General features: G+C 44.2%; 1 protein-coding gene across 1 annotated transcript in view; it reads left to right on the forward strand.

The window, feature by feature from the left end:
- The first annotated feature begins 5,054 nt into the window (after nucleotides 1-5,054).
- THBS4 (thrombospondin 4) overlaps nucleotides 5,055-19,089 on the forward strand; it is a 30,328-nt gene continuing 16,293 nt past the window's right edge. The window contains exons 1-6 of the mRNA XM_010220354.2: nucleotides 5,055-5,262; nucleotides 10,299-10,546; nucleotides 11,606-11,711; nucleotides 14,895-14,977; nucleotides 15,563-15,614; nucleotides 16,791-16,963. Of these exons, the coding sequence (XP_010218656.2) occupies nucleotides 5,091-5,262; nucleotides 10,299-10,546; nucleotides 11,606-11,711; nucleotides 14,895-14,977; nucleotides 15,563-15,614; nucleotides 16,791-16,963 (834 nt within the window). The 5' untranslated portion in view covers nucleotides 5,055-5,090. The remainder of the gene's footprint in view (nucleotides 5,263-10,298; nucleotides 10,547-11,605; nucleotides 11,712-14,894; nucleotides 14,978-15,562; nucleotides 15,615-16,790; nucleotides 16,964-19,089) is intronic.

A 19,089-nucleotide genomic window follows, 5' to 3' on the forward strand; every position in this document is an offset into this window, starting at 1 on the left:
CTGCTGGGATAATCACACAGCTAGGAGCAGACGGTCCAGGAGGTTTCTGCAGAACATTGCAGATAACTTCTTGATGCAGGTGGTTGATGAGCCAACAAGGGAAAGGGCCCTGCTAGACCTGATACTAGCAAGCAGAGACGGTCTAGTGGGAAATGTGAAGGTTGGGGGCAGTCTTGGCTGCAGTGACCACGAGATGCTGGAATTCACGATCCTGTGAGGAGGTAGCTGGACAAGAAGTAGGGTTATGGGTGTTAAGTTGAAACACAGGAAGTTTAATCTCCGTATGAGGAAGAACTTCTTTACCGTGAGGGTGACAGAGCCCTGGAACAGCCTGCCAGAGAGGTTGTGGAGTCTCCTTCTCTGGAGATCTTCCAAACCCGCCTGGATGCCACCCTGTGCCACGTGCTTTGGGTGTCCCTGCTGGAGCAGGGGGGTTGGACTAGATGATCTCTAGAGGTCCCTTCCAACCTTAACCATTCTGTGATTATTTGAAAATGATTGTTTTTTTTAAGGGTTTGATTAATTCTCCCTGTAAAGGGGTACATGGGGAAAGGTACTTCTGGACACCTTTCTCTTCCTTTCATCCCAGCTGATTCCTGGTCCCTCTCTCTGGGTACTTCGTTGAGGCCCTTGCTGGATGTGCAAGCCCTGGAAGTTCGAGAGGCTGCTCATGGCCTGACCCCAATGGGCTGTCTCAGCATGCGAGCGTGCCAGCAAGTGGCTCTTCCCTGAGGCAGGAATGCTTGGGAGGTGACTAGAGGTGTAAACCTACCCTGCAGTGCCCTAGGGTGCAGTTCATCTCTACACTGTCATAGGAACCAGAGCAAAGATGAAAAAAGGGAAATCTGCATCTTCCCTTCCCCCTCCTGAAGCTACTTGTGAGGTTTTTCCTCTTGGTTGCTTGAGTGGAATTCCTCTTAGTGTACACGAACCGTAGATAGGTGCGTTCAGAATGAATGTATGCCTCGTCTTGAAAAAGTGTGCTCAAGCCTGTGATCCTGAAAAAGCATAACTTCCTCTGGAACTGTTTTGTATTTGAAAAACTATTGCACACATTTCTTCTATTTTCCTGTGAAAATGTTGCAAGGTCAAACCTGTAAGTGTCCAAATAAATGTGGAGGGACATGGTCTACAGCTATACTGCACTTGGCTCTCGTTTGTTTAGAGACTTCTCTTAGTTTCACCTGCATTCTGATCTTTAAGCCATCCCTATAATTTCTTGGAAATGGTGAATGTTCCTGGTGCACAGTAGCAGCAAAATATGAAAGATGGGTTAAGGAGCCGGAATTCCTTCCTTCTTCCCATATCTGTTACTTGGAATTTGAACAAGTCTTGTACATTTCTCTAAAGCAAAATCCTTAATGTTGGCAGCTACTCCGTATTCTCTGTGTTTAGAGTTACATAAATTAAGCTGGACAAATATTTAACAGTAGAGCTGAGATTTACTTGCAGATCCTGTGTTAAGAATAAGTCTTATATTTCTGTAAGAAACTTCCATATATAATGTCATTGATTCTGTGGAAGTTTCTGAAGATACCCTGTCCAATAGCCACTTTATGATTGTTATTCAAAAATCTTAAGCTCTAGTAAATTAAACTGGAGTATGTACTTCAGAGAATATGCAACAGTAAAAAGGCAAGAGCTAAATTACTTTTATTATTGAAAATGATTATTAGAAGGTCAAATAGCCCTAGCCAGATAACAGATAAACATTATACTTTGCAAAAATCCCTTAAAGGCTGTGCTTCAACACAAAATCCCTTCAGTCTGTAACGTACTCCAGTAATAAAACGGAACACAGAAATGAAAACTAGAAAAAAATGCAGGGATCTTTAGGTGCACTGGCTGCGTGCACATAGCGTGGATTTTAACTGTTGTTTATACACATGCTGAGCCTGTTCTCTTCTGGGACACGGTATCGTGAAATGTTCTGTTGGACACTCTGCTCAGATGTGCATTCCTGGTGCTGCAGGTGGAGTTCCCGGGAGCAGGATTTGGGCCTCAGGAATCCAGCCATAACGAGCTCCTAACGCTCATCAGACATCTTCCTCCCGAAGAGCCCGCTGTAACTAATCAGAAGTAGAAATGCTATTTTCAATTCCTTATTAACTATTTCTGACAGGGGGGCCATTTCACGGCAGCGAGCTGCGGGGCGCCACGCGGGCGGGCGCCGCGGCGGGGGGTTCTGCGGCGGGGGGCTCCGCGCGGCCGGCCCTGCCCCTGGCCCCGGCCCCGGCCCGTCCCCCCGCACGGCGGCCCGTCCCCTCCAGCGCCCTTGGCCGCCCTCCCTGCGCGCACGGGGCAGCCCTGTTAAGCGGCGCGGCGCGGAGCGGAGCGGAGCAGCGCGGCCGGCCCTGCGCGCCCCGCGGCCGCCATGCGCTGCGAGCGCGGCGCGTCGCTGCTGCTGCTGCTGCCGCCGCTGCTGCTGCTGCCGCCGCCGCTGCTGCCTGCGCTGCGGCTCCGCGGCCCCCGAGGTAAGAGCCGCCGGAGCCCCGCGCCGCGTGGCGGCTCGTGCCGCGCGGGCTGCGGGGCTGGTGCTGCACTGCCGCGGGATTGCCGGGAAGAAGGATCGATTCCTGGCGCTCCCGTGGCGATAATTTTATTTCTACGTTCTCCTTCAAGGGCTTCACACTTAATGCATTACACAGCCAGGCTGTTAGTACAGAGGTGGCTTTTCATTTCGGGGCAGATCTGCAGAAGTGGCATCCCGCCTTCTGCAGAGGTAGCCGATCCCTTGCCCCCATTACTGGGACGGAGTGTGGGTCCTTGCTGAGGAATTTGGAAGGCAGCAGGGAGATCCCCGGGAGGTGTCCGGGTGGATTCAGCCCCGTGCGCTGGGACGAGCTTGCGCCGGCACCGTGCACTGCATGAACTCAAGACAGTTGTGCGGGCGCCTCTCAGGTTTCACAGCCTGTTTTTATCAATTTTATTTCCAAAGAAAGTGACTAACAAACTCTTCTTCAAAAACTGAAATCTGAAATCCTAGCAGATTTGTTTTCTCTCTCCTCCCAAGTAAGCAATTACCTCCACAGAGTCTAAAAGATGACTCTGCCTTAAACTTTGCTGCAGATGTAGCATTTCCATAACTCCGTTGCTCTTCTGATGACCCCTTTTGCTACCCTGTGAGTAATTTACCCTAAAGGGTGGATTCTGCCGTGTAACGTGTCTACATGCAGGTCAGTGTAAATATCTCAAGAGAGGATTTGATAGGTGCAACTGCATCCTTCGTTAGCCTTCTGGGGGCTCAACTACCAAACCATCTGAACATTAATTTAAATATGCAAATTCCAAATTTTCCCATAAGTATTTTCCATAAATGTGAAAAATAGACATTGCCAGAAGTGTACCAGTGTTTAATTATTACCTTTAAAATATTTTTTTTCTGTATTTAAGTGTTTGACTCTATCCCAGATTGATTTGTTTCATCAGAATTCATATAAAATATGTCAGTAGAGCTAGAAGTGCCGAGCAGACTGCATATCTGCATGTTTTGGCTCTCAGAGACCGAGTGCTATATTCTGATGTGCTGGCTGAGAAGTCACAGCTGTTATTACCTGCAAAATGCTGTTGTGGTGAGCCGTGAGTTACATTTCAGTCTTTCGCGTGGGCTCTTGTGGGCCAAACAGGGCGAAGTACCCAGCCTTTCCGCTCCGCGCTCGGGATCACTGCCCACAGTGGGAACCATGGTTGTAGCTCTCAGCTGAATGAAGGACCTCTAGTTTGACCAGATCCCCCTCAGATATTCTTGAACCCGAAAGGATTGTAGACTTAAGCTGTTGAAAATAGGCTATAGATCTATATTTCAACAATTTTGTGACATGGACGGAAGAAAAATCTCTTCAATATCCTTTTTTTTGGAACTTACATGAGTGTCCAAATTAATGGAAGCTACAGAAGGAGCAGTGGGAGCAGTGAGAATCCAGACTCCAGGTCTCGCTAAGGGAGCCGGGTTTGCCCTGTGGCTCTGGGCAGGGTCATGCGCCCACATCGCGCCATCCGAGCGCTCACAAGTCTGTGCCTGCCCGCGAGGCGCGGAAACGCACGGTGAGCGGGATGGCCCTGGCCTCCTGGTCAGCAGGAGGGGCTCAGGTCACCCTCTGGTAAATAACCCAACTGGTATTTAAATAATCCTTGCATATGGTTATTTGTTAGTCTTTTTTGGAAGGGAATAATATGTACGATGTTTTCAGATCAGTAGGTTTAAATGGGAGATTATCAAGAAACCCATTGTAACAGTTTTTGGAGTTTGGAGACATCATGGATTTAGGAACACTCAGGAAAATCCCAGTGTGTTGTTTCTGTGCCATAAGGGGCGTAGTTGACATACTTATGAGTATAATATTCAGGCTCTTTGCTAATGTGCTGTGCAAAAACTGAAAAGAAAAATTTGAAGCAGCTTTCACTCTGCCTTCAGGCTTGTTTTTTTGTGAGGCTTGTCTTTGTTATCTGTGCCAAAAAGGAAAGATGAGTCTTGTTTATATAATACATCTCCTGAGGAGCCAGCGAAGTGAGAATAAGGTTATGAATATCATATTGCTTACCTGGCTTTTTAGCATTTTAATTGATGCCCTCCAGGACACCATCAAAATTATTCTTAGGATAAACCCACTAGAAATTTCTTGTCTGAAAATGCTGGTGTCAGATTCTGAGTTTAACTGAAATGTGAGCATCAGCATTTGCATTTATCAAAAAAAGAAAAAAAAGTTAAAGAGCTTTCTGTTGAGGTGCATCTCTAAAGAGATAAACCTTACTTGAAAGTATTTGAGTAATTTCAATTTGAGAACTGCATATTTCTCGTTTTAAAACTTACCAATAATTTCTAGAGTCTTTTGCTAACAGATGACCTGTTTCACAAAATCTATATAATATTTTTGTATTATTCATTGTTATTTTCATGTTATTCATTTTAGAGATGATAAATTGATTTAAATATCCATTTGGGAGTAGGACTCCACTTGTATTTTCAAAAGGTAGTGTGGAGGTAAACACGCTTCAGACTACATTTGTCTTAGCTCACTATTGCATTCAAATTGCTGTTAAAAACATTTTCTTTTTCAGTGTTTGATCTCCTGTCTTACTCCAACAAGGGAATGGTAACCAGCTTTCTGCAGCAAGCACTCAGCGACCCTACGCTGAACGACGTGTACTTGCTCGCAACGTTCAACCTGCAGTCAAAGAGCACGGCCACCATATTTGGCCTGTATTCATCCACTAACAACAGCAAGTATTTTGAATTCACAGTAATGGGACGGGTGAATAAAGGTGAGTTGTGTGGGGTGGGTAAACTACTGCAGGATCCGTCGTTATTGGTGTGACCATTGAAAATGGACAGCCTTTGTGCTTGAGTCATGCGTGTTGCGTGCTCTCGCCCTGGGCCTCTTCCCAAGATCCAGGTGTTGAGAGCATCCTCTCTCACTCTCCTTGATTTCCCTTCCCGACTACATGCTGCTCTCCTGGCGGCCGAGCACATCCACAAGTCCGCGGGTATCCCGCTCTGCCATGCAGCCTGCTCTGAGGCATGCCAAGCAGGGAGAGACAGAAAGGAGGGTTGGAGGAAGCAGTCAAGTTGTTTTTCTTTGTTTTTTTCCCCTCTGGGACAATCACTGGTTCTTGTTACTGAGGAATGTGCAGGACACACGCACATGCCACCTCATGCATATGAACAGCGGGTGCTTGTTCCCTCTTCCCTGGAGGTTAGATGTGACTGTGCAAGGCAAACATTCCTACTGCTTACAGGATCTTTTGACCGAATTAATACACTTGTTCATTGCCTGTGGGAAGCACATCATTAACAGTGAAAGCAGAAACTTGAGCAGATTTTTAGAAGCTGAGACATTCATCGGCTCTCTCAGAGTCTCAGATCAGTCTCACATCTAGGATATGCTGCAGTACTAAGGTTCAGTGAAAAAGTGGTGAAAATTATTGTTGCTCCATTGACTTCACCGCTGATGAGATTGGCTTCTGCTGATGCTATAGTTAGGCAGCTGAGTCTAATATACTGAGAAATTCTATCAGTCTTGAAGTTCCTAAAATTTACCGACTTTATTGCTGCATAAATATTATATCACATGTTCTTCTCTCTCTCTCTCTCTCTCTCTCCCCCTCTCATGCCTAATGTCTGTATATACCATATGTAGATATGATGTAATTAGCAGACTTAAAGGATTTTTGATACAAAGTGGCAAGGTACCAGGGGATCCCTTAGTGCAAAGTTGCAACAATTCATTTGTTTTTGTCCTCAGTGTGTTTGGCTGGGTTGTACCTGAGAAGTGTCTGTGACAGGATTGAGCATACACATATATGTTTAGGTATATATATATGTGTATATATATATATATATGTACATCTATAGGCAGCATAAATAAATTTGTAGTGGTAGTGTCCTTATACCTTGAGGAGATGGAAGACCCTTGTAATCTAACTGTTCTAAAGGTCTGATCAGAGAGAGAATTTTCTCAGCTTCTTCAGCTGTACTGTGGAGATCTCTTTGACGCCTTATTATTTTAGTGCACCTTGCTTAGGATGTATGACAGTGTGAGAGACAGTGTGAGGCAGCATTTCACAGTGTCTTCACACATGATTTCTGTGGAAGTCATGTCCCATGTGGCTACTTCATGTGGTAAGTTAGATTGCATCCAGGAGGCCATTCCACGAGCTGAGCCTGGAGCGTGGGAGTGTCTGTGATCTGCTCAAGCCTGGATATCGTCGCTCAAGCCGTGAGCCTCTGTTTCAGAGAAATCTGAAATCAAAATATCTGGGCTTCTAGAATGGGTGTGCATGCACACTGCTCCCTCTGTGTGCTATTTCCACTTATGCACCCAAATTCTGATCTCGGTAGACCAAAGCAGGCCTCAATTATCTTTTACAGTGCCATGTTTGAAACTACATTCCAGGTGTTTTGCTCACATTCTGGTTTTATTGTGGTGTAGTGGACAGTAAGTAGGCTAACAATAACTGAACATTTACAGCAGGGTTTTTATATGAAAGTATTTTTGCTTTTGATTTGCTAAATCTATAATAAGGTCTTGCTGGGTCTAGAGAGGTGCACTGATTTATCTACACAATGCTAGGACTTTTGCCATTTTATCTAATCAATTTATATAAACTGGTTTAGCTCTTGCTTTCACCAGTTTGTGATAAATGTGTTTTATGAATGCAAGATAAATTGATATATGCTTCAGTGAAGACGTTTTAAATGTATCTTAATTACTAGGCAACTGCTTAAGTTGTTTTGGTTAAACCAATGTACTTCACAGAGGCAAAGTCTCAAATAGGTCCAGAGATTTTTTTGTCCTTTTTGCTTCGTACATTCTTAGAACAAATAGCAGCAAATACACAAAACTGATATAACTGAGCAACTCTGTGAAGCACATCCTCTTTTACTGATCAATAATTTAATGGAAAATCTGTAAAGCAGTGTCATTGCAGCATATTCTGGCAGTAGACAGATAATGTCAGGGCTGAATGGGTTGGGTCTTACTGAAACCATGGTCCAGGATAATGTCCCTTCAATAAGCCTTGTCTGCTTTAGCAGATGGATGTTTGCTCTGGCTGAGTAAGGAATTCTTGATCTTCCTTCCATGTCAGACTGCTCCTTATCCTGCAACTGTTCCGGCAGGTCGCCACTGGGTCTGCTCTGGGCTCTGGGCTCCCTCCCTTCCTCCCCCCCTTCCGCCCACCCCTTCCTTCCCCCCTTCCTTCCTCCTGCTCCCCCTTTCCTTCCTTCCTTCCTCCCCCCCGTTCCTTCCTTCCTTCCTTCCTCCCCCCTTCCTTCCTCCCCCCTTCTTCTCCCCCCTTCCTTCCTCCCCCCCTTCCTCCTCCCCCACCTTCCTTCCTTCCTTCCTTCCTTCCTTCCTTCCTTCCTTCTTCCTTCCTTCCTTCCTTCCTTCTTCCTTCCTTCCTTCCTTCCTTCCTTCCTTTCCTTTCCTTTCCTTTCCTTTCCTTCCTTTCCTTTCCTTTCCTTTCCTTTCCTTTCCTTTCCTTTCTTTCCTTTTCTTTCTTCCTTTCCTTTCCTTTCCTTTCCTTTCCTTTCCTTTCCTTTCTTTCCTTTCCTTTCCTTTCCTTTCCTTTCCTTTCCTTTCCTTTCCTTTCCTTTCCTTTCCTTTCCTTTCCTTTCCTTTCCTTTCCTTTCCTTTCCTTTCCTTTCTCCTTTCCTTTCCTTTCTCCTTTCCTTTCCTTTCTCCTTTCTTTCCTTTCCTTTCCTTTCCTTTCCTTTCCTTTCCTTTCCTTTCCTTTCCTTTCCTTTCCTTTCTTTCCTTTCCTTTCCTTTCCTTTCCTTTCCTTTCCTTTCCTTTCCTTTCCTTTCTTTCCTTTCCTTTCTCCTTTCCTTTCCTTTCTTCTCCTTTCCTTTCCTTTCCTTTCCTTTCCTTTCCTTTCCTTTCCTTTCCTTTCCTTCCTTTCCTTTCTTTCCTTTCCTTTCCTTTCCTTTCCTTTCCTTTCCTTTCCTTTCCTTTCCTTTCCTTTCCTTTCCTTTCCTTTCCTTTCCTTTCCTTTCCTTCCTTTCCTTTCCTTCCCTTCCCTTCCCTTCCCTTCCCTTTCCCTTCCCTTCCCTTCCCCTTCCTTCCCTTCCTTCCCTTCCTTCTCTCTTTCCATCTTTCTTTCTGTCTTTCTTTTCTTCCTTCCTGTCTGTCTTTTGCTGCATTTGGTGTCTCCTTATGCAGGGCCCAAATCAAGGATCTTGCATTCATACAACTCTGTGTGCATAGTATTCACATAAGTAGAATACCTGCAGCATACTCTGTCTTGCCAGGTCTTTGAGTTTGCCAACAAATGTTACCTTTTAGCAAGTTACTGGTGACCTCATGCACCTTTGCGGAAATCTCAACTCTGGCAGCATTTAAACATAGACAGAAGTGAAAACATTCAGATATTGATCGCAGCTGCTGGGACTAAGCAGTGGTGTACACTGCAAAGATGAAGACACGTGCTGCTCTGTTCATGCTGATATAAATCTGGGTTTGCTCAATCATTAGACTGAGCAATTAGAAAGATTGTCAGCGATCTTCTGGGTTACTAGCTACACATTGCTAGCTAACAGAGATATCACAGCATCAAGGAGGGTACATTAACGAATCATCTTCCTGTCTCTCTGCAACTAAGCAAATAGAAGTAGAACAAGTTCACTAGACATCAGAAGCCGTTAGAAGCTCTCTCTGAAGCTATTTAAAGTTTTTGCCCTCTGCTGTATCCACAATTTTTATCTGACCTCATTCTAGTCCAGGTTTTTCTTGGAGGTCAGAGTGTTTGTGAGCTCTCACTTGATGCAGTAGTGGCAGCTCTCTGTGAACTTCAGAAAGACGTAACTGTTGAGGTGCCCGATGTGTGTGCAGGTTGACTCCTCAGTCCGTGTAGCTGCTAGGTGAGGAAATGTGAGAGACATGCAGGCTGGCATGTGTAAAACAGGATCCTTAAAACACGATCTGTTTAACACTGTAAAATAATTACACACTCTGGCTGCACCAGTTCAGTAGATATGCCAGCAGGTCTAAGTGATCTAGCTTGTAAATCCAGTTTCCTCAAGAAAGAGGCATTTCTTAATATTACTTTAGGGTGTAAGAATTTTTGGTTGGTTGCTGCTGTATTTTTGATGGTGCATTTTTACCTTGACAGATAAAAATTTGTTGTGTTGGAAGTATCGAGTGGGTCACTCATTGAAGCTTTAAAGAAAGATTTGAGATGAGACTGTAGTCATTTTTTAGGTGCAGGTTCCCTTTTTTGTCATACCGTTTGTTTTCACATACTATTTATTACAACAATTGTGGACAATTCCTTCTTGTTCTTTTTCTTTAGTGGCTCTGTTGGATATTATGCTGTCAGTCAGCTTTGCTAGTGCAATATACATTACCAAATTGGTTGTTCTAGTGGTACTTCTCCGCTATGCAGTAAATTCTAGGACTGTCCAGTATATATCTCTCAAAATGCTGACTATCCTGTGTCTACTATGCCCATTATCTGTTAGTTTTAGCACATTACCTTTTAGAGTAACTTAAAGGAAATAGCTTTAGGTAATAACGTCATAACTTTAGCCGTTTAAAAAGGTTTGGAGAAAGCAGTGGAGAATGGTCTGCAGGCAGCAATGCTTTACAAGTGGGGAGCCACACAAGAGCCCTGGCAATCCAACTCCAGACTCTCTGTCCCGTTTATTCTTACCACATATGTATGTCTCCACATGGGATGCATTTACTGAAGCTAACATGAGGATGAATAGCAGAGGCATGGCAGTTTTCCACAGGATCTTCCTTGATCGGGCTTGGATTATCTGCTACCCTCTCAGAGTTACTCTGTGTGTTTTGTACTAGTGGCACTTCGCTATCTCAAGAGCGACGGGAGGCTGAACTCTGTTGTCTTTAGCAACATCCAGCTGGCAGATGGGAAACCCCACGCTGTCCTCCTGAGGCTGAGTGGGCTGCAGCAGGGCTCCAGCACAGCTGAGTTGTACCTGGACTGCCTGCAAGTCGGTGCCGTTCGGGACCTACCCAAAGCGTTTTCAGCTCTGCCACAGAAATTGGCCTCTGTAGAGTTACGGACTTTCCAGAAGAAGTCACAGGTGAGAAGCAGAACTGGAAGCAGCCTGAGCGCTTGGGGAACCATGGGGGACCTTTTGGATCACTGAGTCCAGACCTCTACCCTTACAGCAGCCAACCTCTGTATGATAGTGCTTTGGAAATGCTGGAGTATTAAAAGGCTGTGAAAGAAATGTAAACATGTTCACTGTGGAAGAGGTGAAATCTTAGCCTCAGTGAACCCACTAAGAGTTTTGCTATTCATTTTAATTGTAGACACAGTTTTTAGCTTATTTAAAAATTTGGACTCCCTTGCTGCAGTCTAGATGTTTCTCAGGAATCAGACTTTGTGTCAGTTCTTATTTGAGCCGATAAGGGCAGCTCTTTATGAGCTTCTTAACGGCAGTTCAGCATGAGCAACAGTTGACCATGTGTGTGATTTTTCCCCTTCACAATAAGCACATGGGCAGATGAGACACAAAGGGGAGACTCCCTTCATGACAGATGAGAGGCTAAACTCCAGCTGCTTGAATAAAATAAATTTCATAGTTTTCTGCCTCTATCTATCAACCAGAAGCTTGGCTTGTTTCCTATTGTTTCTGTATCAGCAGTCCAGGATAAGCAGCGGGTTCCACAAACATCTTTCATTTTTAGTATTGTAAAATATGCTTTAGGTGCAAAGGCTTTCTGATTCAAGTTTCCCCTCTTCCTTGGTTTCATTGCAGACTGGAAAATGCAATGGAAATTGCGCCTTTATGTGGAAAATTACTAAGGTGCCCACATCCTGATATGAGAGTGTACCTCCTTGAAAGGGGAAAAGTGTGCTCTGCATTCAGATCATCAAAAAAATCATTTTTATATACTACAGATACAAAACCATGTGAACTTCTTGGTATGAGATTGTATGAATTTAAATAGTTCACAGCTATGTGAAAATTTGCCACACAAAATATTGGGATTTTGTTACAAGATAGATGGAGATGGGTAGTCCTGAAGAGGTAGTGTAGGAACTCTTCATACTTAGGAACTGGAGATCCTCTCTGAAAAATTAATCCCATTACTGTACCAGGACTGTGATCTCTCCGTTTCTCTCATGACTCCAGGATACCCTAGATGAGCTGAAGCTGGTAACGGGAGGATCACTTGCCCAAGCGGGGAATCTGCAGGATTGCTTCCTTCAGCAAATTGAACCTGTTCCTCAGTACACTGGTAAGCTCTGCAGTTGGGAGTTCAAATGCTCTGATTCCTTATCTTCTTTGCATTAATATCCTATTAAAACTGTGGAGAAACTCTATAGATGAGTAGTGATCTTTTTTACTGAAAATGATATCCTGAAAATATTTTGGAAACAGCTCAGTCTGAGCAAGAGAACAGTCACCCAGGTGACTGTTACTGAACAGTCACTGCAGGTGACAAAGCACTTGAGTTGATAGCCTACTGGAAAAGAGTCTGTGGTGATGAGAAGTGGCCTTTTAGCCTAGTTTCATAAGACTGTACAACTAATGTGATCATGCTCTATGTCGTGTCCTGCTGAAGGCTTTATGAAAATAGGCAGATGGAGAGAGGAACCAAACCTGTGAGTGCGTTTACCCACATCACCAGTCCTCACGTTTTGTGGGGTTCCTGCAGCTTCCACGGGACTGGGTGCCCTCCTGGTGACAGGGCAGGATGCTCTCCAACCCTCCCCTCTCCACCTCTCCCTCTCAACAAGGGGCCTGGGCTAGATGGCCCCATGTGGAGTCCCCACACAGCCATGTCAATCTGCCTTTCTAGTGTGGATGTGAGGGAACACAACAGGTTCACACTGTGCATGCAGTATGGTGGCATGTGGCAGCAGCGAAACAAAAATGTGAGCTTAAGGTTGAAATAGCATCCATGAGAAGCTTGCTCTCTTCCCCGTCTTCCCCGGAAGACCCTTCCCTGTCTTCCAGAAAAGTGCAGCAGGGTTGGTTTTGATTAAAATAGGTTCAATGCCATTGAGAGACAAGATACAATTTTGATAGGAGACCATTTTGTGTCCATTACATGAATGTAGGCATCGGTGCTATGCAGTGGTATCTGTTTTGCCTATTAGCTATATCAATCATCTGTGGCAAAGATAGAAGGGAAAGGCAATTCGGTGTTTCCACCTAGAATAATTCACAGCTCCAGTAGGATTTCCAAATTCCACACTTGTTCTCATTTGTAACTTTCTCCTCATTACTCAATAATTCAAACCATAGTAATGCGAGGAGATTCTGTCTTCTTGGCTGCCTACTCTTGGATGGGCTTTTTGGACTGGCCTCTTAAGTTCAATTCCTTATAACCTTCAAATGAAATTAATAACATATTAAATAAAAAAAACTCCCATGAATATGTTCAAAGTCTGCATGGTCAAATCCACAGAAAGAAGAGGTGCAAGTGTTCCAATAGCAATATTAACTTAGCTGCCTCGCACATCATATATGTTTCATGGTGCTCTTTACAGAAGCAACATATCAGGTAACCACAACTTTGCTTTAGCTAGAAAAAACAGGAATGGAAGTGTTTAGCTGTGTAGGGATATGGCGCTTATGTGCCTTGGTATAAGCATGAGTATGAGTGGTTTTATACTAATGGGAAAACATGTGGGGAGGTTAGGACCTGAATAATGGTACTTGGCTTTGACTGAGAGTCCTGGTGTTTGCTGCTGCTGTGGCAGCTGGAGTCCCTCAGCGCCCAGGCTGTGAGGCTAAGACAGCTAAGCAGTATAGCTGGGAGGTGAGAATTTTATATTCAGGTAGAGGTTGAACATGGGTATTCAAATCTTCCCATTTGGGCAGAAAAATAGTACAAGACACCATCTTTTTGGTAGCTGAGATTAATATACCACATGTCATCAGAATTACAAAGTCATTCAGGTTAGAACGGACTTTTGAAGGTCGTCTAGGGTAGCTGGACTTAGCATAATGCAGAAAAATGAAAAAGTCTGTGTTGCATCAGAGCAAAGATTCTTTTAGTATGGTATACTGTCATGGACCTGAAGAGGAGAATATAAGAAAGTGCTGCTTTCGTGTTGCTTTCCCAAATGTTCTCTCAGCTTACATTGATTCATGATGTATGGACCTCTTGACTCAGAAGTGGAGTCTTTGTGCTTTGTATTCAGTAGATGATATGCCTGGTCAGTTTTCCATGTGGGATCGAGTACATCTCCCAGCAAAGAGCCCATTACATGTGTTTCCTTCTGCTTACTTTGAACCTTTGAACCGATTCACAGTTCCCTTTGATGCCCCCTTGCATTGTATGTACAACTTGCACACCCACCTTCGTTGGTGGATGCCTGCTTAGAGTGTAGAAAAAGCATTTGTTTGTAAAATTTATTTTGACAGAGTTAGAGAAGTAAACAAATAACTGCTTGAGAGAGGTACAAGCTCAGCAGGGAGCTACAAACACACGCACAAAAACAGTATTACTGTGTTAAACATACTTTTGTGCTCCTTCCCTGTCAGTGTGTCAAAACTAATGTTTCCTTTAATGAATGAAATTTAATGAATTTTGGGTCATTTCTGCTCCTCCCTTGTGGCTTGTTATAGCTATAGCTTTTACTCTTTTGATAAATGTCTTTAATTTGCTATTGGAGGCTGAGAACTGCTTTGTTCTTCTGCATGTTCGTTAGTGTATGTTAGAGTGTGGAGTTTTGTGAGTCCTTAGGAATGAGGCAGCCCTTGCTCTGCATCCGCCAGAAGCGAGTGCAGCCGTGGAGCTTGAGCACAGTAAAATGAGCTGCAACCAGGGGGAAAAAAAAGGCTAAATGAGGGCTGCATTAAAACCACCATTTTGGTCAGAGGAGCATTCTTTGGATCAGAGCAGCACTCTGGGCTTGCCTGGAGCATTGAGTGACTTCTCCTTGAAAAATGAGCAGGAATTAATTGTAGTGACAGAGAATATACTTCAGCAGGGTTACTTGCCATTATAAGGACAGCTATTTCTTGTCTTCTTCAGGTGGAATATCACCAAATAGCTCCTTTTCAGTCTTGAAACCCCAAGGCTTCACATAGGGTTGCAGATCTCAGGCCTGGGAGAAACCAGTGACACGAGTGGCATTAGTTGCCAATATTGTTAGACACTGAAACAGTGTTTGAAATCTATTGCTTTACTCTGGGTAGAGCTGTTTTTCCTTTTTCCTTCCTGTTTCTTGGATATTCCGTGGAATTAAGTCCAGAAGAGCCTTGAAGTCATTCAAATTCCCCTACAAAAAAAAAAAAAAAGCTAGATATTATATTTTCTGTAAGCATTCCTACAGGACTTAGCCAACAATAATGTCCCCCTCCTGGGCCTTCTCAAGTGATTCCATCTTGTATCTCAGAAATGATCATGGCAAATTAAGGAGACTTATGTGCATTGTGCACCCTTTTCCTTACTGTTTTCCTGCAGGTGATTTTAATAGGCAGCTGATGAGTCAGATGATGCAGATGAATCAAATACTGGGAGATGTGAAAGACCTTCTCAGACAACAGGTACCATATAAGGGCTTCAGCATGAAATTTTGGAACTTGTGACTTCTATTAGGGTCAGGGCAAAATTCACATAAGCAATAAAAAAACAAGTGTGTGGAGTCCATTGCCTCAGAGACATGACATATTGGAGAAGAAGTAACTGTCCTGAGCACACTGTGAAGGCCCACTCAATGTGTCAATGTGGGTGACTTGCATATTCAGACACGGAAAGCCTGATGTTTAAAGTGGAGAAGAGCTGCAGCAGTTGCCATAGCCTGTTGATAGATGGAGTTAGATCCGTTGCATGGAACTGAAATAAATTTGTACTAGTTGTTGTTGAGTCTCAGAGCAGGATTTGCTGGCCCATGCCTTTAGTTAAGTGTGTCATTCTTAAAGGTTCTTCTGGTGAAGGATGAACTGAATTATGACCCTTTTAGCTGAGTTTAGTTTTATGGAGTACGAAGAGTGTATCGTTTCAAGATGTAGTACGTATGTTGCATAGTTTGAGTGGTTTCTTGGGGAAAAAAGATAATGGCTCTTCTGGCAGCCAGGTGCAAACTGGGAGCTGCCTGTATCCACATAATGTCTGTTTTCTATATCCTGAAGGTCAAGGAAACAACTTTTCTGAGAAATACCATAGCTGAGTGCCAAGCATGTGGTGAGTATTCCTGTATTGCCTGTAAAAAGCAACCGGATGCAATACGCAGTTACTTTAAAACTAATTCTGATTACATGAAATTGATTTGGTTTCTGAAGAGTACTTTTTAAAAATGTGTCTAAAATTCTGGATGTATATGTCACAAATTTAAAATAGATTTCACCTGGGAAAAAGCTATCAGTTTCTGTACCCCTGACAGTCACATACTGGGGGATAACACGCTTTAAACCAAGCGATGCCACCTCATCCTGCAGTCTCAGCACCAGTTGTAGTGAAAGGATAAGGCAAGCATCCTGTTCTGGAACGGCTGATATTTTCAAGCCGAGGAAGATCCCATGGATATCACCTGAAAATAGTCTGCTTCTGAGCTGGTAGTCATTGGTTAACAGCATTAAGATCCAAATGAAACAATGGCTATCTTTTACCTCAGCGGAAGGAATAAATACCTTCCTGAACACCCCTGCATGGCCCTCCTACACAACTGGCAAGACTAAGCTTCCTGTGCAAGTGCCAAAGAAAATGTCTTTAAATCTTGCAAAGATGTAACGCATGCATCAGTAGCAAGGTTCAGCACCAGCCAGAGTCCTGGGAAATGTTGCTTTTCCCCAGGATGGCCTCTGTGTATCTGAAGCAGTTGTACTGCCTGTCCTGCTGTGCATCCCGCCTGCTGCCAACTGCAGCTACTTTGCTCCCCTTAAGTCAGATGTTGCTCTTGTGGAATCGTGGCACTGTTTTTCATATGAAGAGGTGGTGTTGCTGATTAAGCTTGCAGAGTGCCCTGTACTGTGAAACTTCAGCTCTTGGAGATCCTTTTGGCCTTCTGAGCTCCCCCGCTTTCACAGTGTCACTCCCTCGCCCAGCAGCAGCTCTGTGCTGGGACAAACCTAGCAGGAGGGCTCCCATGTGTAATCAAGAGCAGCATGCAGGCCTAATGAAATAGGCTTAATTTCCACTGTCTGGAGCTTGGCAATCCATGTGAGACTTCCAGCATGAAGTCTCCTGAATCTCCTGAACCCCAGCACAGCTGGTAGTTCCTGCAGCCTCACAGTATGTGGGGCAGAAACAGGATCCCCCGCCAAGCAGCACTGTGGGGTTCTCTGCAGAGTGCTTGACAGCTGAAAGCCGTGATGGATGTTTCTGTTAATCACTAGAACGGCTGTTCTTTCTATGTTACAGGTTTGGGAACAGTGAATTTTCCAACGTCACCTCCTAGGCGCCCTAAACCCAAATGTGAAGCCAATTCCTGCTTCAGAGGGGTCAGGTGCACAGAGACAACTGAGGGATTTCAGTGTGGCCCCTGCCCTGAAGGCTTCACAGGCAACGGAGTTACGTGCTCAGATATTGATGAGGTAAAACAGTGACTTTTGCAGAACAAAAAAATATAAAAAGGAAAAAAAAAGCTGAAAACCATCTGGTTTCGTACAAAGCAATGTGTTGCTAATGCTTGGTGTCTTCAGCATTTGCTGACTGCTTACACAGTGAATATTCTGATTTGATTCCACCCCTCTATTTTGCTGTTGCTGCAACTTTGTGGAAGTTACGTGGGTGAAAATTTGGAATAGCCCAGTGAGCTTAGAAGCTGCTTAGAGGAGTGTAATGCTTTTAGGGCTTTAAAGAGTATCTGCTATTATGCTGCCTGACCAGTGGGAGCCCTTCGTGTTGGTGTGGAGTTTGTTTCTTTAAACTGTAGTGCTCCTCAACCAGCTGTGGAGACCAGTCCTCTGCTCACTGCTTATAGCTGTTGTGCTTTCAGCTTAACCTTAAAGGTCTATGGCAAAGTGTCATCAGCTGGGCATGATGTGTCCAACTTAGACCCAACTGTGGAGTACACAGAGGAGAGAACTGAGGTTGGGTGTTGCAGCTTCTTGAGATGTAGGTGATGTCTTTTATTTTGCCTCATGTGGCATGAGCTGTGTCTCCTGCATCAGAAGGTGCCACAGCTGGAGGTGAGGATGTGAAACAGGGATACAGGAGGGGAGCCCGAGGCAGCTGAGACAAGAGCATCAGGCCGCATGTCACTGCTGTTGTCAGCGTGGGGGCAACTCTGCTCTCGTTGGCACTGCGAGAAAGCAAGAGCCCGAGCTGTGGCAGCGCCGGGTCTCTCTGAGCAGCCAGGCTCTGCTCGTAGAGGTGTGTGGGCTTCATGTCCCCATCGCTGCTGCGGGCGGCAGAACTGAGCTGACCTGGGAAAGGGCGAGGAGCTTCTGCCAAAATGATGCTGTGGAAATACTCCCTGCTACGTGAGTTCTCAGCTTCTGGGTGGATACTGCTCCTAAAAGCTGGCTAGCATGGTGCATTTTCATTAACAGAAAACACTTACTAATGGGTTTACACTTAGGATTTCTCAAGCAGTGAGGGCAAAGGGATAAAAAATGGTGACAGATTTGCAGTGTCTAATAAGCTGCATTTTGTCATGTTCAAAAAAAAAAGCTGACTTTCTGTAGTAAGCTAAGTTGTTAACATGGGAAGTAATATTTTTGAATGCTTTTGCAAAGTTTCTTTTAGGAGAACACCTTTCTTCTGAGTGATTTTCCTATTGTTTTAGGAAATAACAAGGAACATTACTTCCTAAAACCTGGACATTTAAATAGAAGCTCCCATGCAAGTTCTGGTAAAGAGAAATCTAAATGTTTCCCCACTGAGAGCTGCTGTCAGACTTTCTGAGACTGTTCACGTCTCTGCAACAAGCTCCTGTATTCCTGGCTCATTTGAAGACATTATTTTAACACGCTGATGGCGTGTGTGCTCCGTGCTGGGGCGATGCTGTCTGTATGATGTAATTTGAGTGCCCTCTACTGACTGTGACGAAATTCACATTAAAAATTTTGCTACTGGGGACAAAATGTCTCTCTTAGCTTTTCCATTTGCTTTATGTGAGCTTTGGACATACTTCTACTAAATCTTTACCTCAAACACACTTTGATGTTAAATATTTATTTTCCTGTTGCATTAAAGGTGTGTGAATGGTTATTAGTCTGTAGCAGCTCTCCAAAGATGGTGTGTTAAAGGGCAAATACAAACTGTGGGCAGTACAGAGTCATGTATTTTATACGTCCACACAAGTTGCATGTTTGGTGTTGCACATAGATGTTCCTTTGTTCTCTTATCATTTCATGGATGTTTTTCTGCTAGTGATGAAGGGAGGGAAAAGTATTTCTAAAAAATTTATATTTTTGAAACTCTTTCATATTTCTTGCTTATTGCTGTCTTTGAATCATACATAGCATGATGGCATGTTGATGTTTTGAGTACTCTTTCAAGTATCACTCAGTGGGGCTGTTGATATTTGACAGGCAGCAATGCAAGATATGGCTGCCCACAGGCACCCAGAAATCCACAGAAATGGACCACAACATTCTGTGAAACCACATTAGGCAGTGAAGTGAGCAGCATCTTCAGCCCAAGAGCAATGGGGTGGCTATGTGGCATTTTGGGAGAAGCACTGCGGGTTGTCTGTGGTCCTGTGACCTATGTG

The sequence above is a fragment of the Tinamus guttatus genome, unplaced genomic scaffold, assembly GCF_059628265.1.
Source record: "Tinamus guttatus ecotype Peru unplaced genomic scaffold, ASM5962826v1 Tinamus_guttatus_pri_ptg000064l, whole genome shotgun sequence".
Classification (NCBI taxonomy): Eukaryota; Metazoa; Chordata; class Aves; order Tinamiformes; family Tinamidae; genus Tinamus; species Tinamus guttatus.